At 33.0% G+C, this 25,128-nt stretch overlaps 1 protein-coding gene across 5 annotated transcripts in view; it reads right to left on the bottom strand.

The window, feature by feature from the left end:
* Window positions 1–740: 740 nt before the first annotated feature.
* The window catches only part of LOC143253181 (uncharacterized), a 43,384-nt gene continuing 18,996 nt past the window's right edge, over window positions 741–25,128 (bottom strand). The window contains exons 2-3 of one of the 5 annotated variants that reach the window (XM_076506589.1): window positions 19,323–20,169; window positions 741–17,438 (exon numbers count right to left, since the gene is read on the bottom strand). In XM_076506589.1, the coding sequence (XP_076362704.1) occupies window positions 14,284–17,361 (3,078 nt within the window). In that variant the 5' untranslated portion in view covers window positions 17,362–17,438; window positions 19,323–20,169 and the 3' untranslated portion in view covers window positions 741–14,283. The remainder of the gene's footprint in view (window positions 17,439–19,322; window positions 20,170–25,128) is intronic. The other 4 variants (XM_076506588.1, XM_076506590.1, XM_076506591.1 and 1 more) reach the window with 4 other exon arrangements.

Here is a 25,128-nt window from a genome sequence, read left to right as displayed (position 1 = left end):
ATTACATTGCCAAGAAATCGTTAATTATCCACTTTATCCATCTTAAAATTGACTACTTCATACTTAGAGTTAGTTAAGAATCCATGAGATTTTCAAATATACTTAATAGGAATAATATGTAATGTTTTAAAATCACAGGTCATATAAGTACTTAAGAGAATAAACTATATCTTAGTATTTAGTAAAAAAATCCTCTATGTGCTAGAAAATATCAAAAATACAGAAGTATCTGAAACTATACAGTAAATACAAATTTTTTGTAATCATAATTTTATTTTGCTTTTGAATTTCATGCAAAGCTACACAAGGGCCCTCTGTACTAGCTATCCTTAATTTAGCAGGGAAGGCAGCTGGTAATCACCACACACTTTTTTACCAATGAATAATGGAATTGACTGTCAGATAATAATGCTCCAATGGCTGAAAGGGCAAGCATGTTTGGTGTAACAGGAATTCAAACCTGTGACCATCAGATTGCTAGTCAAGTGTCCTAAACAAGTGGCCATGCTGGGCCTTTTATCATGATCAACATTATAAAGCATACATAGAAGTAATGTGAAATCCATGAGATTAAATCATATTTTAAAAATTATTTATACAATTAAGTAAAATTTCATGAATTAAAATCAGATACTTGTTTTGCATAATATCTAAGATCACTATAGAAAACTTTATTGAATGAAATGAGGATTTTGTGTTATTGCTGTGCATATTGGTTCAAGAAAATGCATAACCAAAAATCCTGATTAAAAGATTTTATTGAGATAGCAAGTGCAATATAAAGCATGATTATTATTTTTAATAAAACTTTTAACAAAGAATCTTTACACAAGATGAAATATTTTGATAACATTTCATGATGACATGTTTTTACAATAACAATTCAGGTGGTACTATTTTACATATTTGAAAATGTTTTCTTTCAAACAAGTCAGTTTATTTCTAATTACACTTTTTTGCATTCAATTTGTACTCTCTAAAACTGACAACAGTAGGAGACGGAGACAAAAACATTACCTCAAGTAACACTTAGTACAAACATTTTACTGGTACTTTTAAACTCAGCATGTAGGTATAACTGAAAGTATGATGATAAAAACACTGATGCAATTAACAGTTTAAATTGTAAGGTTTGATGTATCGTGACTACAATGACCAGCAAAGTAACAATTATTACATACTGTCTGAATTATATGCCACATGTTCTGTTCAGTAAAGTATGTTATGCAAGAACTCTTTCCCTAGAATTATTTCTTTGTTAGAAAAGAATGGCTTAGTAAAAACTACCTTGTGCAAGTATTCCAGTTTTTCTTCCAATATACAAAATCCTCTGCTAAGATACATTCACACATACACTAGGGTGACCAAGAAAACAAACTAAGGTAGGAAAAAAAAAAAGATTTTACATCAAGAAGTTTTCAAAAATCAACAGGGTCTTATTTCATACAGAAAAGAAATCATACAACAGAACTGTTGATTTAATTTTCAGTCTTTTTTTGGTATTCAATATACTGTATCACACCCGTTTGGAAAATAACATAATATAAACAATATATTAATAGGTTAAAAACTTAAAAACATAAATTTTAATTACAATACCAATGGAAAAAAAAATGAAGAAAGAATGCTACATAAATTTCATAATGTGATGATACAGATTAAATTAAATACAGAGATACTTCTGTGAAAATATCTTGTTATTTAAGTTAACATTTTTGTTTAAAATATTCAGCAAATACGGTAAGTTTACATGCTGTCTTTGTAAGTGAATAACACTATACAATCTCATTTAGAGGTTATTAATAAAAATATTATAACAATTATGCATGTGTAATGTAACTATGACCATCTCTGTATTTGGTGGAGAAAGAGAGAATATGTTATTATGTAACAAACTTGAAAAAAACTAATCTTTTACATTGCTCTGCATACATTGTGTTACTGTACATACATAAAATTTAAAAAAAAATGAATTTTTTCTAAGTCTTAAGGCTTTTCCTTCCTGTACATTTTCATACTAGAAATATCACAAAACTATTCATGTAAATGGAAAATAACTTGTAAGGCTAGAAATATGGTTATTAACCAAATTTTATTAATGTTAAAATTATTTGTTTAATACTATAAATGACACATTAAAATTATGTTATGAATTTTAAACTGTATTAGCTACTGTTGAAGTAAATATATGTCTATTACTAATCATCCTACACATAAATATTTACCTAAAGTTTTTATACACCTGCAAAAATTAATTAGCTTGTGTGTTTCAGTGCACATACCTTCTTTTCTTCACAATAGATATAGTACATAACTTTCAAACATATTACAGAGGTAATACCTTGTTGATTTACTAATGATGGAGATGAGTTATAAAATGCAGCGAGTTATAGGCATTAGGTAAATTATAGAAATATATAAATTGATATGTGCAAGGAAAACAATGGATAACAGTTTAATTTAAAGCATTTGAATGTAAATAAAACATTTTGAATGTATTTAGTCTATCTATATCTACTACTTTTTGGATGAGAACACTAACTTTCTGAAACCCAAATAGTAGGATGACCAGATTTTGAAACTGAAAAAAACCAGTATAATCTTGCCCATGCCCCTCATTTCAATATAGTTATTACAAATTTGAAATAATTTAACTTTTATTTAATTTATTGAACTATACCACAATATTTCTGGATATATTAGCATTTGCTTTGTGAAATAATTTCAACTACTTTGTTGGTGATAGGTACAAAACAAATGAAATAAGATAGACATATTGCCAAGAAATAATTAATTGTTCACTTTATCTTAAAATTGTCTACTCATCCCTAGAGTTTGTTAAGAATCCATAACATTTTCAAATATACTTCCTTTAGGTTTTACTGTTACTTTGAAACTCTTGTCTTTATCATAAAATCAGAATGTTTTGTGCTTCCTGAGAAATTTCTCAGGACACCAAATCATCTGTTCACCCTACTAAATACAGGGATCTGTGATAAATCACCTTCATTTAAAAACAAAACAAAATTTTTATTGTTAATGTTTTAACAGATCATTTTGACATAAACTGCTGAAATCAATCAACCTGTTGTATAATAAAACTAACTTTAACTGTTTGAATAAAAAAAATTCATTTACATTTTATTTCAAGACTGGACCAATGTCACATTCCACAGTATTTGTAATAGAACAGAACTTTTAAGATAAAAATTAATTAATGCCTGATGTGTAGGCACATGAAATATTACATCTGCACTAAGAAACACAAGTAATTTATTAAAATTGTTTGGACAGTTCAGCCAAAATTATGTAACCTATAATTTTGAAAAATATCTTTTACTATATGTAAAAGAAGAATGACCAGTAAAAATACATCTATAGGATGGGTTATGAAATAATTTTACAGAAGTGAACAAAAATATCAATAACATTATTCAATAGTATAATGTTTTTGAAATCTGACTGCTAAAATTAGTATTTAATTACCTTAATATAAAAATTAAATATATATGCACATACATAAATATTTAAATTTCACATGATGAAAATACAATTAATGCTTTTTAGTGAACAAGGTGCAGTGAAAGAAAACATTTCCTCTTATTTTTTAATCATGAAAATAGTCATTCTTTATTACAGAACAATCTCATTCAGTCCTACACTAAAGGGGTTCAAAACAATGCCTTCCCTTTAGGCTAATTAAGTTCATTTTAGCTAACATAAGGCACTTACTTGACTGAGATGAGCGGCACCACAAAATTGTAATACAGTATTACCAATAGAAACAGAAGAGTTTTATAAAGTTTATATTCCTTCCAAGCAAATAATGGTTTTAAATTTTAGACAGATTGTTAGTTGTGTTGCCCTTTCAAGCAAAAAAGGAATCCTTACCACACACACCCCTCCACTTTTTTTTAATTATTGTGATGAGGGAGAGGGTAACAATCATGAATGGAGAAGTGTCACTTTTATATTTTGCTTTTTTTCTTATCATCTTATTCTTTAGAGTACAAAGAGGAAATGGGAAATCTAGAAAATCTATTTCTAAGTGTATCATAAAGCAGGGTTTTATATTTCTCCATTTACAAAAAGAATGTTAATGGTACAACTGTCCAAATACCAATCACACCAAAAAGTTTTAAATAAGCACATAATATACTTGCTTAATACATTTATAAATGTATATATAAATTATTACATGAATAAAGTTGCAGGTTATTTGCTACATAGATTTCTAAGTAGCTAAATATCCTGCAACTTTATTCATTTTAAACACAAGATAACTTCAATTGTTAAACGGCAGATGTTTTCACAATCGGTATTTGCATTGTGATATAGGTAATGTATTTTAAATCAATTTATTTAATAAATAGTTTAACTAATTAATACATAGCAGTATTACAATTTCTGATTGCTGTGTAACCCTGTTAGATTTTATGTTCTGAAAACTATTAAATTGAATTTATGCAAATCTTTGTAATAAAAGAATTCTTTGCCAATACCTTTTTATTTTATTTCAGATAAAAGTTAAAAGTACCACTCTGAGACTTAGATTTTTTTAAAAGTTACAATTTGAAGTTTTGTATTAAAAGACAGTAAAGGTTTTGTACAAGTTAAACACTAGAATACTAATCAGAATATTGTAGTTTCATGCCAAAAACCAAATTATAGGTTTTTGTTTTGCTTTATATGATTTGACTTATGGAACAGATTTTTGACTGAAGCTAAAATTAGAAAAAAACATGTATACCATACATTTACAACCATTAATAACACCCCATAGTATTTGTGATATAATGAAATTAAGTTATACTTAATGATCTTTACAAACTAAAATCTCTTAAAAATTTAAGCTCATCCACAGATGCAACAATATTCTTATATAACAATGCCTATGAAGCTTAAAAAATGCTTCAACAACTAATGTTATAACATAATATCAGAAAAATGAATCTGTAAAATCAGGGTTGATTTACTTCAGATGATACATCCACAAATCAAAGGAAAAAAGGTGTTGAAAAACTATTTAATTCTACTTGTGGTGCAAGGATGTAAACTTTTAAGTATTAATAATTTCTAAGTTGATTTTTTTCAACCAGAACTATAAATAAGAAGTTTATTAATAACTCCTGTGTATCTAAAAGTGTATGGCCACCTATGAAAATGTAGGTCACAGTGATACAACTGTGTATGGGACTACATAATGCTAATGTAATAGTAAGTTGACATATAATGACTAATAAGCATAACAAAATGGTTCATATTAGATGAACATACTGCATGTTTCAAGAAAATGTAAACCAACATTCTGTCAAAATGTGTTTTCCCCAAAAATAAACCACTTCATTGTGCATATAAATTTGTCAGTTTAATAGCAATAACATGGAATCTCAACTGATATGTATTAAAAGCCATCACACATTTGGGAAACAGTCTGTAGTACAAATTAAAAATGATAAGAGCTAAATGAGCTTCAAAAAAAGAATAGTAGTTGAATGTCATCTGTCAGAAAAGTCTGGCAGACAGATTGAATTGAATCAGGATATGCTCATAAAAATTGTGAAGGAAGTGAATAAATGATGGAAGTTTAAGTGTACGTGTCCCTGCCAAGGTTGACCTAGGACAATGATAATTAAATCTCAAAGACTTATCAGAAAAATCAACCAAAATCCATGTCAACCTAAGAGAAGTTACTCAGGAATTCTTCCAGTCAACTATAGTTAGCAAGACAGTATATAGGAAGGAAGCACCAACTGGGTTTCTGTGGTGGTGTAGCCCACAAATCTCTCATCATAACAACCAACAGAGCATAATGCTTACCAAGACACACTGAACACAGAACCTAGATGTGGAAAACAATTATTTGAAGTAATGAATTATTCTGTATGGTGTTTCATGTACAATAGAGGAATATAGGTGAGGTGACAGCCATTTGAATGCTACTACGTTGATTAAGTGATGCAGAATGTAAAGGAATCTGGTTATTCTTTCATGATATGAGTATGTTTCCTCTACCATGGACTTGGTCTACTAGTTGTCTTTGAGGGTCTCCTATTGCTGAGAAGTACCTGAATGTCCTAAACAATGCAGCACTTCTAGCATTCTGCAAGTTTTACAGAAATACTTTTCTTGTGCCATACTGGTTTTCAGATAATTATGCAGACTTGTCACCATGGCCAGTTCAATATTAGAATTTAAATCGCATCATACTAACTTGGGATGTTGTAGACCATCAATGCAGGGCTTGACACACAAAGACCACAGTACCTTCTTGCACTGACTTGTGCAATGCAGAAAGAATTGTATGATATTCTGTTAACAATATACCAGGAGCTTGATGCAGATGTTAGCAGGCTGAAAGATACAGGCAGTATTTCAAACCAAAAAATGTCAGTCTGATATTAAACATGGGGTCTATATTCTAGACACAATCAGTACATGAATGATCAAACAGTTTTAACCATGTAGTGTATACATGGCATATCTATTGCAATTATATATGCATATACAGATTCACAGCATTTCTTTACTGCTCACTATTGAAGTTTATCATTTTATACATATTCTATGAAATATTAAAAGCATTTACAGAATAATGTTGGTCTAAAAATTAAATAGAATACCATTACTAAAGCTTACCTCAGTAACTAATAGTCCTATGATTTTCTTAAAATCTAGAAATATTTTGAACAAAAATGAAAGCCTTTAAATGTGTGCTAAGCTATTATGTAACAAAATTATGAATTCCATGTATTAACACTATTGTATCTTATTAACAAATTTAATTTTTTTTAGCCATTCCCCAATGTTTGAAACTGGTTAAATTTCCAAATACTTCATGACATACAAAAAATGAAGAATCCCTACTAATATATGAATTAGATACTAAGAAAAAAACAAGCAAAAGTTAACATTTTCCTATACTGAAAATGTATTTCTGATAGATACTACTTCTGTTAACACAAGTTTTTCTTCATTTGTACTGCTCTCTATCTATGCAAATTTCACTTATTATCACTAGCCTTGATGCTTCCACCTACCCTCAAGTTTTCATGTGGTATAACTGCACTATAGCATGCAAATGAACACATGACAACTCTCAACAAATATAAATACTATACACCCTGCTTCCCTCTATACTGTAGAGTCTATCATCACTTCGAGATTAGGCAAAAAAACAACAACTGGAAATGGGAAAGATGGGTGAGAAGTATGAATGAAGGTATCTATTAGAAATTCATTTTCAGTCTAGGAAAGTAACTTCCAATACAATACCTTGCCTCCTTTCATATAATAACTAGAATCCCACATGTAAACAGTGGAGGGGTTGGTTCAAAAATTACATAGAAGAACACTCTTCAGAAATTGCTTAAAAAGAACCCATGGAGTGTGATATCCTAATATATAGGGCTCTTGTGGTACACCCCATCCTATATGTACCAGGTATACTATTCACCTGTTGTAAATATGTGTTGCAAAACAGGATGTAAAAGAGCTCATTCAATCAGTAACTGGATGTGCCAAGCAGTATAGACTGACTAGGACTGACTGTCAGACCATATTCAGTAGGTCAACTCTAGTCCAAAGCCAGGCAACATAGGGTATTTGTGTTCCAGCCTACTGAACAATAAGGGTCCAAACTGTCTCCATTTACAGCTCAGGAAGCAGAAAGGAAAAAACAATCCATTCTGAAAACATTGGCAGGGTACGTGTGCAGACCCAGTACAAAACCAACACAAGACCACTGGGTAGGAACTGGGAAAACAAACATGGTGGGTCATTTCCAGTCCAATACTTAGGCAGCATCAGGAATTTTTCATTCGGTCGGTGAGAGGAGGCAAGCCTCTACCAATCATGTGTTGGCTGGTCCTATGCCAATCCAACACCAGACCGACTGGAATCCAACATACAGAAAATGTGATGGATTCATTTAGTCCAAAACTAGGCTGCATGATGAAGTTTTTGATATACAATAGGAGTAAAATACCATCTAAATCAAGCAGAACACCACCACCTTACTCTTGATTCAGTGGAAGCAGACTCATGCAGGTGAAAGCCTCAATCCACCACCACACTGGTAAGGAACTAGTAAAGTGGTAGGACTACTGTATTCCACAAGAAAAGAGGAGAATCATGTGATGAGGAGTCCAGAGGAATGCAATACCATAAAACAGTGCAATTGGTGACCATGAAAACCTTATTTGGAAAAGCAGGCCATTCCCAGTTTATTTAACTAGGACTAAAGGAATAGTCAGTGATCCCAACACTGCTTTACTCATGGTAATTCACAAGTTGGTATGGTCTGGTAAGGACCTTATTTATAAACAAGATACCTTGAGTAATTTTCTAGGAGCCTTATCAGTGAGCATTAATCACTTGTAAAAGTGTATGATATGGATTTATAGTTAGGTATACCTGGACATGCATCACTTGCCACAAGATGTGATCCAGAGATGTAGAAAGAGGCCACTTTAATGGATGACAGAATTGAGCAGCTAGGGAAAGAATGAAATGACAGACTTGATGATATGAAAATTCTCAGTCAACAATACATAAGCCAAATGAATAAGATGATAAAGCAAACTAGTAATGATTACAGGCAAGAGAAAAGGATGAGTTCCAAGGGATAAAAAGACATAAAAGGAGCACAAAAAAGCAGTGCAGGTGACATAATAATGAAGAGCTCTCACAGGATAGAGACAATGACTGGGATTCAAAGCAGGAAAATAGATGAGCAATAAATGGATGGAAGATATACGTGAATATGATGCTCCCTTCACATGCCACCATTTTTGGTAAAAAATCATGATTAGGATAAAGGAGAACATATGGCTGATAATAAAGAATCTGAGAAATATCAATAGCAAAGATCTTTGACAAATGACATCCACATGCAAAGAAAAGTAAAGAATGTTTTAAAATGGTATAAAGCAAAATGCTAGAGGTTCATAGGGGGGAAAGTAAATAAATGGTAAGTGCAAGAAGGACAACACTAGTAGGTAGGACAACAGGATGGGGAGGATGAAGAAAGCAAAAGGAACCAAATAGAAGTGAAAGGGGAAAATATAATAGAAGCAGCAAACCAAAAAGAACTGGTAGAAGTGGATAAACCATTATTAAAGAGACAAGTAAAAAAGCCAAAGAGAAGCAAAACATTTATTTGGGAAGATGAAAAGACATGATACTTAGATCAGTGACAGAAAATGCACTATTTATGCTAGGTTATCAGCAAAGAAAAAAGGGTTGACAGAATGAGAAAAGAAAGCTATTTTGCATAGAGTCTGGATCACCTAACAAGGGAATGACAAAATGTACATGTGAAGATGGAGTGTGGCTTTGTCTGAATGAATGAGAGGAATAAGTTTGGTAGAGAAAGGACTGGGAAAGAGGAAGTGGCAGAGGGGGAAATGATTGAAGGTGATTTAAGACTAGAAACTATCATTATACTGGCTGGAATGGAGTGATGAGAAGGACTTGACATACAGTGGTTTGAATAAAGAAAAAGATATGGGAAAAGAAGGACAGAAAGAGAGGCATTTAGGTAAATATTTGACAGAACACATTAACAGAGACCAGAAGTGAGTGAATTTTGTAATGAGGAGGATGGCAAAAATATTCAAAAGGGGAGTAACTCAGTTAGGAGCATAACCACTGGAACACCTGAGAAATTTCCACAAGTAGAATCTTGTTGGGAAGAGAGAGCCAACCAGCTATAAGATTCAAAGTATCCAAGATGTGACAGGCAAGAAGTTGAACTTTTTCATATTTGGCCCATCAAAGGAGATTTTATTGTTTGAAAATAAAATGAACAATACCAGGTGTCCCATTGATAACTGATATAAGAGACAATGGTTTAATTGTTGGAATGGATCATGACCAAGTGCCCCCATAACACAGGCAAGAAATGATCGAGTTCTCAAGACACACGAGTTACAAAAGGGTGATGTGTTGAGGGTTTGACTACCACCCAACAGCTGGATATCTCCTGAGAATTTTAGTATCCCAGATCAAGTAAATGAAAGACAAAGGCTCTGATTCACAACAGGAGACGTACAAAGCTGATGTCAGGCTGAATAGCAGAGTGCAAAATTGAAATACCTGACCCCCATAAACAAACTAAAGGTAATGTTGAGATGCTATAGAAAGAGAAATATGAAGGGGAGCACCCAAGATGTTGACTTCTGTCATCCAAGGAACTAGAGTGAATGACCACCTGAGGTTGAGAGAAAACTCCATGGTGAAACATGGAAGGTTGAAGTGGCTGAGGTTTGAAAAATTGATATCAGGAAGCTGATACCATTTTCTTTGAGGCCATTAACAAACAGGAAGAAGCTACCAGAAAAAAGAGAAAATTGTACAACAGTGTCCTTCTGCACAAGATACAAAACTGACTCTGAAATTTGCTGGCAGGAAAGTGAATCTGAAGGAAAAAGAAAGAAATGGAACTGGTGATAATGAACTGGAAAAACAAAATGTCCTTCTGACAGCAATTCAAGAACCCAAGAATCTGTTGCAAAATGGCACCATGGAGTTACAACTCAAGGGGTAATCATCAATGGTACTGATGTCTGAAGATGCAACAATGAGTAATTTGATGATTTCCTGCTGAAACACTGGAAGATGGAACAGGTAAAGAAACAAAAAAGCATATAGAGGAGTACTAGGACAGGCAACTAACAAGAGAGGAATATTGGCACACAGCCTCTATCTGAGACTCCAAAGCATCAGGAACATCTCCCATCTCCTAAAACAAACTGGGAAAGAAAGGAGCCAAACATAGGTCTTGCAGATAAGAAGCAGGCAAATGCACATGTGCCAAGGATATCCCAACAACAAAGCTACAATGTATGGAGGGACAAAATTGACGAAGATACATGTTCCAGTGTGGGGAAAAGAATGGCACACATATCTGCCAAGACCAGCAGATAGATTTGGAAAGGAAGAAAGAAGAAAGACAGTGTAGGATAGTCATCAGGGTAAGATAAAAAAACAAAACTAAGCAAGGGGAAATAAATGGTAACAGATGGGTCAGAGCCCCATGCTTAAATCAGTGATTCCAAGATATGAAAATCAAGAAATGAAAACTCCAACCTATGATAAGACAAAGCAGGCAAGTTTACCAAATGTAAAGTCTAGGCATGCTGGTATTCATATGCAGTTGGGAAAAGAATTGTTCAGCATGGACACATATATCTGGTTAAAGTATGGAGCCCAAAGCCACAATATTGTGCCACAAGTGTGGCAGAATCCATACCAGACATTGTAGTTGTCACATAAAACTGAGTTCATCATGCAGAAAAACACTACTCAAAAACGTAAATAACAACAAACTGAAAGTTTTCAAAAACATAGTACGAAGATAAAGTGAACACAAAAATGCAATGTGTTGAGAAAAAAATTTTATACAACTGCACTCGTAAATGCCAAATCAGGAAGGGATGACAGTATTATATACTACAGAAAAGTCATCTACACTATGAGGGTGTGTTGCACTCCTATTTGTGGGGGGTTATCACATGCTACAGTGCAGCTATAACATGTATAAACATGAGTGTAAGTGGTAGCATCCAGGCTAGTGGCAATTGAAAATTATGCATATAGAGGGCAGAACAACATGAGAAAAATTATTATATGAAGGGAAGTAAGATATTATATCAGAAACCATTGGTTTTTAAAACCTTTTCAGTTTGGAAGGCTTGACAGACCTGATGTTAAATTTTCATAATCTTTACATTAGGAAAGTATGATTTATAGTTGAATGTAAAATATTTTCAAATATGAAAAATCAACAAAAAACTTTGTATGTTTCACTTGTAGTCGATAAACAGATATTGAGATTATTAAATACAGAAGTGAATTTTACTAATAAATGATGGCTACAAATTTTACAAATTGCTAATGGCTAAATAATCTGGTAATACACACACCATTTAGTAAGAAAAGAACAAACATACATATATATGTGTGCATAATGATTTTTGATAAACTTACAAATTAGTGAATTTTTTCAAGGTTAAAAATGTTTTTTTTAATCAAATCAACAACACTATTTGTATTTGTAATAATCAAATTATCTAAGATGTATAAACTTTCAACTCAAAAATACTAAAGGAATTAAATATTTTGAATTAAACAGATATTAATTTTAGAATTACCACAGATAATGTGTAGCTGTGAAGAAAGTAGGGAAAAAATATCTGACCTCTGCCCAACATGGGAATTCAAACCTGGGATTTTTAGTGTTGTAAATTTGTAAGCTTACTGCTGACCAAGTGGAGGACATAGGAAACAAAATAAGATTTTATGGATAGAAGGAAGCAATTGTTCCAACTTGCTAGGTTTGTCTAGTTTTCCCACCAAGAAGCATGACAAAAGTATTAATTATTATGAAACACTATTCCAAGATAAGTAATTTGCAGTTTTAACATTTTTCTTTTTAAATAGACACTTGGATAAATTGTTTCACTTGGTAACCCCCTGCACTAAATAGCCCTTTTTTTTGTCACACAGACTAATAAAAATACTTCACACAATTTATAAGCATAATCTATGCATATTGTTAACTTCACAGTAAAACACAGGTTCTAAAAGTGACTTAAGTGCTAAATTTTCAACTAATAGTTAAAACACTTCAATAATATGATGGATATACTGTAAAATTGTAATGTTAAACCTTTTAACTTCTTTCATGTATTTAAATGGAAAGTGTATATAAGTAACAGAATAAATTTCTGCTCATATATTGCTTATTGTCTAAATGCCATTTTTTAAGTTTTAAAAATACCTGTAACAGATGCAATAAAAAACCAATATATATTCATTTTGACCAAATATTCATTGAGACCTGGCAAAAATACTGACTTTTTTTAATGCTCTTATGGCTGTATATACTTCAATAATTTCTGGATTTTTCAGACATTACTTTGTAACAACAATTATTCATCAAATGTATTTGAAGTAATTCCATATTGTATAAGATACTAACACAACTTTCCTTTGAAAAATGGATTCAAAGTAAATATTAAAATATAACCATATTTGTTTCAGGACTAAACATAGGGAGTTAACACTATAAAATTAATTACCCTGAACTCATTCCAAACATTTGCCACCTTTAGTTTAACATTCCAATTTTATTATCACAATAATGACTTGTATAGAACACTTACATAATGAAAAGTGTCTGCTGTATCTTATCATATTTAGACTTGAAATACTGTATGATGTGAGACATGTTATAATTACATATAAGCCTGCAAAACGTAACATTTTTTGTCTTGTTAATCCAAAAGGTTATTCCAAATAGAATGCAAAGTTATTCACTAATAAGAGAGCAAGTATTCTATGACACTAATGTGTCAATATGGTAAGGACTCAAGTCTAAAACAGTAAGTGGTTGATGCAGTTTTTCTTTTCATTGGTTGAGACACTCATTCATACATACAATAAGCAACAACCGAGATACATGCTTCAAGTTTAGTACCTTTCCATCAAAATTAAAACTACATACTCTATATCTAAGACATTACATTTAAATAAAAATATGTGCATGGAATGGCTAGTGACAAAGATAAAAACAATTGTAAAAAAAGTAAGATAGTAAGGAAGTAGAAAACGTAATAAATTTACAATATGATTTTAAATAGTCTATAATATATGCAAGACTTTAGCCTCTATCAAATAAAATGTATAGACTCTGCATGATACATAACAAGGTATATTAATTACTATATAGTAAATAACTAGCAAACATGCTGTAATGTCAAAATAATATTACTTTCATTTACAATTTTCAATATAGGGCTATATTTTTTTCAAAATGCATTTTAAAATTCACTGGTTTTTCTCTAACAAAATTCATCTAACAAATACTTCCAAACATATTTCCAGACGTGGGATAACTTGTTTTGCATAATGGTTTATCAATCATAAACCATATTCTTCTATTTAGAAAAATACATAATACAAAACAGTAATTAAAAAAAATTGTATTTAAATATACTCCCATTTCCAAATATTATCTATTGCATTAAACCACAAGATTTGTACTTCATACTTTACAAAGGAAACAAAAGGTATATATAGTTCCATCTTTGTATAAAAAGACTTGATTAGTAGTCAAATTTAATTTCCATTCTAGTTCATTCTTAAAAAAAAATCATTGGGTGCTTTCAATAGTAACACAAACTAATTTAGAAGGTGCTTAAGGACATATAAATGGATCCCTCAAACAGAGGGATGCATCCTCATTTCACACATTATATTACTACAATAGTGTAATAGTTATGTATTCACACTATTAGCATGTGTTTTGCTATGAGCATTTAAGTTACCTCTATTAGCAAAACCTTTTCCACATGTTTCACAAGTGAAAGGCTTTTCACCAGTATGAACACTCATGTGTCTTTTCACTGTAGACTTCTGTGAGAAGCATTTTCCACATATTTCACAAGAAAATGGCTTTTCTCCTGTGTGAGTACGCAGGTGTATTTTTGTACGTTCTTTGTCAGCAAAACGTTTCCCACATACTTCACAAGGAAAGGGACGTTCACCAGTGTGAGAACGCATATGTCTTGTAAGTGAGGTTTTTTGAGAAAAATGATGACCACAGAGGTTGCAAGTAAAAGGTTTTTCTCCAGAATGTGAACGCATATGTAACTGATAAACATTTTTTGATGCTAAGTGTTTCCCACACAAGTTGCACTGGAACGGTTTTGTTGGATCACCAGAGAGAAGTGGTCCTGACACTAACTGATGTGATATACTGTGAGGCTGGGAATGATGCAAGCTACATGGCTTGCCAGCTCTGCAAATCTGACAGATATTTTTATCCACAATTATGGCTTTTCTTCCAGAACTAACTCCAATCAAAGAAGTAGAAGCCATTTCAACAACATTTGTTGAAGTGGTTTTTGAAATTGCAGTAGCTGTGCAACCAATACCAGCTTTTACGTTGGAAGAAGGCACAATGGTTGTAGGTGTCATAGCAGGAGAGGAAAGATCTCTTTGGACATTAGTGTTAATCATTGCAAGTGGCACTGTGGGCAAACGAGAAATGTCTGAAATATTAGAAGTATTCTGTAAAACTGGAGATTGGGATTCAGAAAGACTCTCAGATGGAGAAGTTTCTACATTATCAGTTGGTTCTTCTTTTACAGAAATTTCTCCAAATTGAGTGACAGAACTAGGGAAGTTCACTTGTGCTGAATCAAAACCAGTAAGTCCCCTTTTAGACAATGATGACAAGCCTGAAACTACTGTAAATGGTGGCAAAGGTCCAGAATCATTAATATTTCCAGTTAGAGGAGCTTCCTGCTTAAGAATAGAAACTAAGCTTGGTAATGTTGAGATATTACTAGTTGCAGTAACAGCTGGCACAGCTGTTCCATCCTGTGGTTCTTGTTTCACAGAAGATCCAGAAAATGAGGTAGGGAGAATCCCAGATAATACAAATGATGAAACATAAGGTATATGTGAACTTGATATACTAGGCTGCATTCCATGAATCAATGGAATACCAGATGTTGCTGGAATACTTGATAGTGCTGTCTTAGCAAGTGTCAAAGGGCTTGGAGAAGTTGAAGAAACAAGGCTAGATAACAAATAAGAAGACTGTGAAGCAAGACTAGATAATATAGATGGTAAAGCAGATGTGGATATGTTATCCAGTGCAGAATTTGTGGTTATATTAGAAGCTTCAGAAATATCAGCATCATCATCTTCGGACTCACTCCTACCAAGAACTCCAGACAGATCTTGTCCATCGAGAACAGACCCATTTTTAGGTGATGTGTTTGACATATGAACATTTTCCACTTGTGTAATTAAAGAGGGATGTTCTTGAATGCCTGTAGTTACATATGACGTAGCTGGAGTAACAGAATGACTTGATCCCACTGCAGTGATTACACCAGTAGGAACACCTAATGTTGGTTTAGAGTTTGCTATTTTGTTAGCGGGAAAGGATGTGTTCATTTGGCCTTTTCTAGCAGTTTGTGTTGAAATTCGAGAAGTAACCATACTTAAGGTTGCTGTCCCCAAATCTAATGGTGTAAGTAAGGGACTTGTTGATGGAAAAACAATTGGATGACCATCGTCATCAAGAAACAAAGGTCCTCGATGGCTTCCTCGTGCAAACTTGTTAACAGAAGATGACATATGGCCAACATGATCTTTAATGTTGGATACCAATAGGTTTCCACCATGAATTTTGGAAAAATCTGGTAGTGACATGATGACAGGTGCTGAATGTGGCATACCTCGAGATGCACTAGCTGAGTAGACAACACTTGCTTCAGATAATAAAGTAGAACCAGACTGAAATGAATCAACAGATTCTCCAAAGAAATTTCCTTCAGCTTCAGACTTGTTAGCTACCAAAGAAATAGGGTTCACCATGATATGTTCCTCAGGTCTACTAACGGTTGAAAGACAAACTGCTTCTGAACTCTGAAGATCATGGGCATTAGACAGGTCAATACTGGAAGTAACTGAAGTTCGAGGCAAGTCTAAAAATGATGCTATGTGAGTTGACTCAAGAGAAGGTATCTTGAAACCTCCTTTCACCAATGAAGCTAAGCGTGGCTGCATAATTGTAGAAACAGGTGGCAATCTCTGCAATTTAGAACCATTTGAATATGCTGATGATGGTACTTCAGTAAACCCAGATACTAAATGTGAGCCTTGAGACTGAAGGTTACTGAGAGTTGGTGTATGATCTTTAATGAGTTGAATATTTTTACTCATTACTTTGTTTGATGGTTGCATAACATGTAAATCTGACAGCTGCAAATCAGCTGCACTATTTGGACCTACCTTATGTTCTTCATGTAATTCACTGCTATTAGAAGGAACTGCCAAAGAAAAGTTTTTTCTTTCAAATGCACCATGCTTTGTCATCTGCTCCTTTGCCATGGATAAATCATTTGGCTTTAAATCTTCATGAAAAAATAAAGCAGAATTTGGTGGTGTACAAGTCTTCTCCTCCATACAACCACTTATGCCACTATCGTGATTCTTCTCTGGTATGGTAGATACAGAGACATGGGAAGATAGAACAGTTTTTCTTTCCACTGAGAAGCTGTTGCTGTTTCTACCTCTAATAAAACTGTTTTCAGGACCTGTTAATTCAACTTCAAATGGCAACATCTGATCATGAACTGGTTGAGAATCTACAACTGTGTCATCTTGTTCACTTGAGGTGCTATTTGAAACATCCTGGTTAACCTCACAATAGTCATCGCATGAGCTCTGGGGGGCAGATAATAGAGTTGAATTTGTCATGTTTCCATCACTCACAATAAACAAACTTCCACCAGAGGAGGTTGTCACCACAGAAGATTGGGTGCTGTCAGTCATCATTACATTTAAGCCACCTTTATCATTATTTCATTCAATTGTAAAAACATTCTGTACAGTCAGATGAATTCATTTTCTTTCTGAAACAATAAGAAAAATCATATTTTAAATATTCAGTCTAAAATTATAACATGTATAAATAAAATTTTTAATATAATATTGTAGAACAAATACACATGAGAATCTTACACTCCAGTAAGAATACCTAAACAAAGATATCTTTGTTATCTTAAAATAGTGGTTACTATTTTACACCTATTCATTTTCTAATTGAATGTACTATTAAAGTCTGCACAAAAGGAGATGAGATAAAGAATAACATTTACAAAAGCTAAAGGTAAGAAAGAAAAAAAGATACCATACAGTTGAGTAAGACAATTCAAAATGCAATATCCTATAATCCTTAGATTACACTATGTAATACAAATTTTGTTCCTGGATAGTATGTGTTATTTCTTAATTGCTTATGCTGTAAAAGTACAGAAAATGGGCATCATTCCCTTCACGCTTTGCTTTTGTAACCTGAATAAGGTCTGAATAAAAGAACATATGAATCAAGATTTACATGTATTTATACTAAAGTTACATAAAAATGTTTAGAAGTGAGTAGTTTTTCGAGATTTATGACTGTAATGTAAATCACTTTCATGTATCAGCCCCCAAATATAGTCTCCCATCATGTTTTCGTTACATGCTCCCAGGTCCCAAAAGCAAAGTTTGAAGAGAGAAATAGTCTTTTCCATTTATTTTAGGCATAAGCAATTGGAAAATAACACTTTCTGTCCAGGAACAAGAAAAAGTAAAAATTTTGTTACATAGTGTTATGTATGTCAGCAGATATTTCCAAAATACATATTCAAGGAAGATAAACCCCTAATTGGTATTAACTTGTACAAATCTCTATCATCCCTTGAAATGAGTATGACCTGACTTGAGGTAAACTGATAAAGAAACAGGGCTATACATGTATAAACTTTATAGAATGATTGTAATATGTAACACTTGTCTCAAGTAAAGGAACAGCAGAACTATACAACTTTTACACATCTAGCTTATAAAGATAGAATGTTGTAACTACAGACAGAACCCTTGTATAAAACTTAAAAGAATTTTTTTTTATCTTAATAACAATAAATTCTTCATTATTTAGGGAAAGACTAAATATATTTCTACTTAACATGCTCCCTCTTTTCAAGTCTTCCTAGACTTGAATCTTAAGATCAATTGTTAAAAAAGAATGAATTATTGTTAACACAAAGAAAAATTTATATTAATCACTCAAACAAAATGCATAAAACTGTGGCAGTTACACTACAATAACAAATAGAACTTCATTAAAAATAAAATGCTCCAACAGCAATAAAAACACAAATAAAACAAATTATATAAACCAAAATTACAACTTAACATTAGAAATTAAATGAAACAAAATTAAATTACATAAAATGAAAAAGCAGATATATATATTTGTAAAATACAATACAGTATAAAAAAGTAAAACAAAACTAAATAACTAATTTGATTAAGTACAGAGGTAAACTGAATAAAAATGAAAACATACAGATATCACAGGAAATAAGGAAATTAAGTAATGAAATATATTACAAATTAAGAAGATAGGTGAAAATATATAAAATTACAGTTGATATATATATATATATATTACACATTTACACTAATATCCATGAACAAAACTGAACTAAAATAAAAGATACAAGTTTTACAAAACTCAAAAGTGTAGTACAAATCAACTAAAAATAATACAAAACTGGGTAAAATACTTGAAAACATCCTGAATGGAAATAATGATAAAAATTACAGACAAATTCACAAACTGAAGAATATTGGAAAACACAAAGAGGCATTCATATAAAATATTAGATAATGTTCACTATTATGTCACACAAAATGAACTGAAAATATGTAAAATACATAAATAAACATTCAATCAAGTATCAACTTACAACTTACATAAGAAGCAGTCGCATATATATATGTATATGCAATATTTACAGTGCAGTTCTAGAGAGATGACAGGAGACCACTGAGGTCCTCTACAGAACGATGTCTTTCAGCACTGATCTTCTGGAAGACATCTCTAGCCCTCTTAATGCCCCTCTGGAATCATGCTACCTTCTCTGATAGACAACCATTCTCTTCTGGCAACTTTCAGTTTCAGTACAAAGCTCCTGTCATTTTCAGCACAAAACTAACCTCTTCTATGGTTACTTTTGCATCATGGTAAGGCCTTTGCTTCTATCCACTCTGTGATGATATATCACTAATCCACAGCCAACATATCCACGAACACTATGGTCACCTTTTGGAACTTTGATGGAAAGGCTTCAGTTTGAAATGCTACTTATACTGTGGTCATAGTCTCTTTTGGGGAATGTTCAACTGATGTTTCCTATTCCTTTGCTTCCTTAAGAAGACAGAGTTGGGGATTAAGAATCTTACACATGTCTCTTACACACCATGCTGCATTCCATTTCCAAAGTACTGGAACATGCCTTCACAAGGCAATGGTATCTTCATCTTCTGCTTTCTGATGTCTTGATGCCAATGATACTGTAGTTGTAGTTGGTGACAGGCCCTAGGAGAGAGGTTGAAGAAACAACTTCACTGACTGTGGTCATGGTTTCCTGAAGGCTTCTTATTTTCAGAGGCAGTGCAGAGATAGAAGTGAACAGCAACTTACCAAATTTGAATTGTTTTACCATTCACTGTGGAAGCTCAAAGATGATTCATATAGATTGCCAAATTAATGTGTCTTCTATTCTTGGACAGGGCAAGGGTCAGGCTTATCTGCTGATTATAACAATGAAAACAAGATAACCAGTGGTCAAGAAAAATGTTTTTTTAATTTCAAAAGTCAGGATTGAACATTCCATGTAAACTCACTTTGTGATAGGTAAGAATTTCAGCAATTAAGATAAAACATCATGATCAAACATTTCTAGGTAAAAAGTAATCTGGACAGGAATAGTGTAAATTCCACGTATAACAGTATTAAAATATTAATAGTGAATGTGTAGTATGTAAAGGTATCATGCATTTTCATCATCTTGTAATATTATATTTACTCAATGATCTGTACATGTACAGGCTTCACATAACAAATAGTCAAGAAAGCCATTAAGTTTATCTTGTTTAAAACAGATAATACGTGTTCTGCTTGGGATGAATAGTGTGCAATATTGCACATCACGTATGTCAACAGCAGTTTCCTTTTATGGTTGTTCAGGAGATATTAGAGTTTATGGTGCCATCTGTGTTATATTAATATTGACCAGTCACATGAGGAGGCTGGTTGCTTTAGGTAAAAAAAAGGTTTCTTGCATGCTGAAACATTATAGTTTAGTTTGAAACAAGGTCCTGAAGAGTCAACCACTTAAAGTATCCAGCTCATGACAGTCTGTTGTGTTTATTCAAATAAACACACATATGTAGTGTGTTCAATGTCTTAATTAAGACTGAGTATTTTGTATTACACTCTGAGCCCAATTTTATATGCAAAAACGTTGTTCGCTCTTCTATGTAAAATATTTTCTCAACCCAAACGAGCCGTTTTTGCATATAAATTTCTCAACAAGTGGGTTTCTCGACATCACTGAGCCCAATTTTGTTACTTCATTTTTCTTTAACTCAGTTAGTAAAAAAATGCTATTATTTCCTATATGAAAAATATATTTGATAGGAATCTATCTCCTCTTATGTGTATATATCTATTTTCCTTCAGTGCTGCTCTTTCTATGCAAACAAAACTTTCTGCATTCCACAAGTGTTGAATTCCTACATCAATGTGGTTTAACTGCATTTTACATTTAAATCATTATTTGACAACACACCAACAGAAGTGTGACACATTTCACTGATGCCTGCAACTCCTTCTATTCCATTCTACCAAACTATCAGTTTGAGAATAGGAAGTTTGTGTTTCATTGGGGAGGAATGGTGAGAAGTGTGAAAAGAGGTAAGTACCTATCATAATTAAATTTCAATACAGAAAAATAACTTCCAGTGATGTACAGTACCTCCTCTTAATGTATAGACAGAATTCTACATTGAATAGGCTGAAGAACTACTATGAGGGATATACAGCTTTGAAAGCTTTTGAAAAATACCCTTAAAGTGTTATTTCTGTTGGAAGAGGAAAACGTGGGAGATTACGCCACTTCTATACCACATATATTATTTGCCTAGTGTGGAAAAAGGTGTTGCATACACTGGTATTAAGTCAGAGTTGCACAATCACAGATGAAGAAAAAACTGGGAGGGTTGGAATCCAAACTACAGAAAAGCAGAATCTCAATCCTCCTGAAGAAAGATTTAGAAAATGGAGTGAGGAGAAAGCTCCAAGGTGTAGAGTGGCTAGAGCATGACAGACAATACAGTCAACAGCAATTTACAAACAAGTGACATTAGGAATAGGAGGAGGAGTGTTCACACCATTTTCACTTTGAATTACATTGCAAACCAATCTATGAAATGAGCATGTGGGCAAATCCAACCAATCAGTCACACATATGAATGATGGTAGGAAAAGATGTAATAATATGGCAGGTCACATCACCTCAAACCCAATCAGACTAAAACCATATTGCATAACATCAGCCTCATGCAGTGGAAACTCTCTGAGGTGGAGCACGAGAAGAAGAATCATCATCTCAATCAACACTGTCCTCCTTATAGGAGTCCCACAACATGAAAGTGGATTGCTTCTAGAAATATATATATACATACCAACCTCTCCCTAAGGATAGAACCACACAGAAAAAACTCAGTGGAACAACAATCTCTGAGACACACACAGGTAAAGGCAAACTGAATAATGAAGGTGAAATAAAGTAACTGAATTAGCATGAATGGACTTTTGTCAATAAAAGGGAATTATTTAGTTTTAGATACAACTGAAATATCCCACAGTGCAACAAGTTTTTGAACATACTCTTGTTTTTAATATATTATTTTTAAAAAAGTGAACTTTGTGCTGCTTGTTTATTGTTCAAATTTATCAAAAAGTCACAGAAAATTACTGTAAAAGTATCCAAGCATTAATATTTAAAATCCTGACAAGTTTCAAGATGTTGATATTGTAACACTTCTTGGTCAAGATCATAACCTCCTACTGATTAACCACCACTGGAGAGAAGCATCTGTGAATAGATGCAAAACCATATAAGGTGGAGGGTAAACCCATTGTTGTTCAACCACCAATGCACATCATCTAAATGGAGAGGAAGAAGGGTAATTAGAGTACAAGGAATCTTGAACAAGTTTTCATTGGTCATGCATAGTCCACTAAAGAGACTGCATATGTGCTAAACCCAAGAGGATATTTGCTTCTGTAGAAGCTAATTGCTCCAATGGGATAGAATCTTGTGAGCAGAAAGATTTAGAGCAGCAAAAGCATAGATAATTGACAATTCTATTGAAGAGAGTTAAAGAGTAGAGATGTTTGGGCCCAACTGAAGTGGGTATAGAAAAAGACACCTAAGTTGATAAGATATTAGTTAGGTGATAGAAAAGATTTATCCAACCTACCTGAATTGCTTCTGTCAGAAGCAGAAAAGCATGTTGTGAAGTTTCCAGTCCATAATGTAAAAGACAGAAGCTAGTTGTCCATGTAGTAGTGTAAAAACAACACCCGAGCATGCAGAAGTTTAGCAAAAGTTTTGACCACCCAACAAAATATATACACAGCTGAAATAAGTGCAAAGGGCAAAGAATAAAACTGATACAAAACACTGTGGTGAACAAAATGGAGTGTGTCTGGACTGATGAGAAACAGGAATATGTAGATAAAAATTTAATAATTCTGGAGAAAAGGTCCACTGTAGTGTGATAAAGGAATACATGGTAAAACAAGAAAGATCCAAAAAGTGTTAGAAGTGAGATAGAATGATCACAGAATGCCAGCTCCTGGTTTTCTTGTGAACCATCAAAAGCCTGGTGTAAAAATCTGAGGAAAATTGGCTGACAGGCATCATAGCTCTTTGTGAGAGAAGAGTCGACACTGCCTCAAATAGATACTGACCATTAGTAGGATTCTGAGATAATGGGAAGGATATTGGTATAGAAAACAGCAGGGATGGATCAAGAAAATGAATGAAATTCTTATCATAGGGGAAGAAAATTGGCCAAACACACCCTCACTGAATACACTGGATATTCACTGGTACTGTCAGCAACAATGAAATCTATGTCAAGAAACATGAGAAATAGTTTTTAATCTCTAGTGGTAGGAACAAGTAAAGGATAGGAATAGGAGAATGTAAGAGCTCAGAATGAGACAAATCAGTATCACGAGATCAAAGGATCGAATGTTGTCTCACAGATTCCATGTAATTCCAAAGACTCAGGAATGTATTAAGAATGACAGATGGAGAAAAGGAACCATTCATGATACCTCAGATAAGTGGATGATAAAGATCCTAACAATAGAGTAACCACAAGTGAAGGAACAGAGCTGAAGAGGACAACTGCACCAATGTAAAAGTAATGAAGGAAAAGGTATCCCAAAAATTATCTTAAAAGATTGGTGGAATGGTTTAGAAAGCAGATGCATGGTGGACAAGTATTACAGGAGAGAATAAATGTAAGATGAAGATAATAGGAAAAAATTTCTGTGGGATAAATAGATAGGATGTTCAGAATCATCACCCATAACAAGCAAATACACCTGAGAAATCATACCTAGAAAGGTTGAATTAGATCTAGAAGGTTCTGCAGAAGAGTCTTGCAAAAGCACAATATAATTAGATAGAGGAAAAAGACTATCAAAATCTCCCTCTTCATAAACAGGTTTGACAAATTCAGAAGGAAGTTAAGCAATAATGAGAGAAGAAGGTTGATGCATATAATGATCAATCTCCAGAAGCTTGTATGAGTGTACTAGAAGTGGAAGAAAATCTGAAGTGGTGATACAAACTTTGAAATTCATCATAAATGGTGAATAATACAAAAAAAAAAAAGAACAAAGATTATTTATAATGTAAATACTTTAGAAAACAAATTGTAGCTAAAGAATTAGTTACCAAACAATTTAAAGAAAGCACATGGAGATAGCTCAACCTATAAACAGCTGTACCATATCACTGCCTAATGAGAAGTGGTAGTTTCATAGAATGAAAGAAAGGGAGTGTTGTTGCACATGATTTACATGGAAGACATGGTTGAACCATGTTGATCATGGGGTACATGGGAATTCAAGGTTTGTAGCATGTGAAATACTTGTACACAGAGGGCAATACTGAATGGACTGGATATACATATGAGTGGAGTTTTAAATATAAGGTAATGTACTATATACAAATTAGTATTATTTTATAATCAATATCTTAGTGAACCTCCTGCATTTGAAAGAAGCTATCTGACAACTCTAAAGATAATCCAATTTCACCTTGATATATCACACGTTCAAGATGTATTTGTCCCAAGAATTAATTCTATACAATCCACCTATCTTGTATGAAATAGTGCACATTACACTAGCCAAACTAGTAACTACCCCACAAAACATATTATAGTGAACACATACCAAGGATTTAAAAGGGGAAGAAGCTAGACAATCTAGAAACTAAATTTAAATCCTACTTAGGACAAAGTTGATTTACTTGTGAACAAGATATAGAGAAAGCTCAAAAATATCCTAAATAGTGAGAATGTTAGAGGCTGAAAAGGCAGCTCTATAGCCTGCAATAGAAGCAAAGACGTCTGGATCATGAAATAATTACTGGAAAAATACAACATGGAAGGTCTGGCAAT

The sequence above is a fragment of the Tachypleus tridentatus genome, chromosome 6, assembly GCF_004210375.1.
Source record: "Tachypleus tridentatus isolate NWPU-2018 chromosome 6, ASM421037v1, whole genome shotgun sequence".
Lineage (NCBI taxonomy): Eukaryota > Metazoa > Arthropoda > Merostomata > Xiphosura > Limulidae > Tachypleus > Tachypleus tridentatus.
Note: the sequence above shows the minus strand (reverse complement) of the source record. Positions and strands in the feature narration are given on the sequence as shown.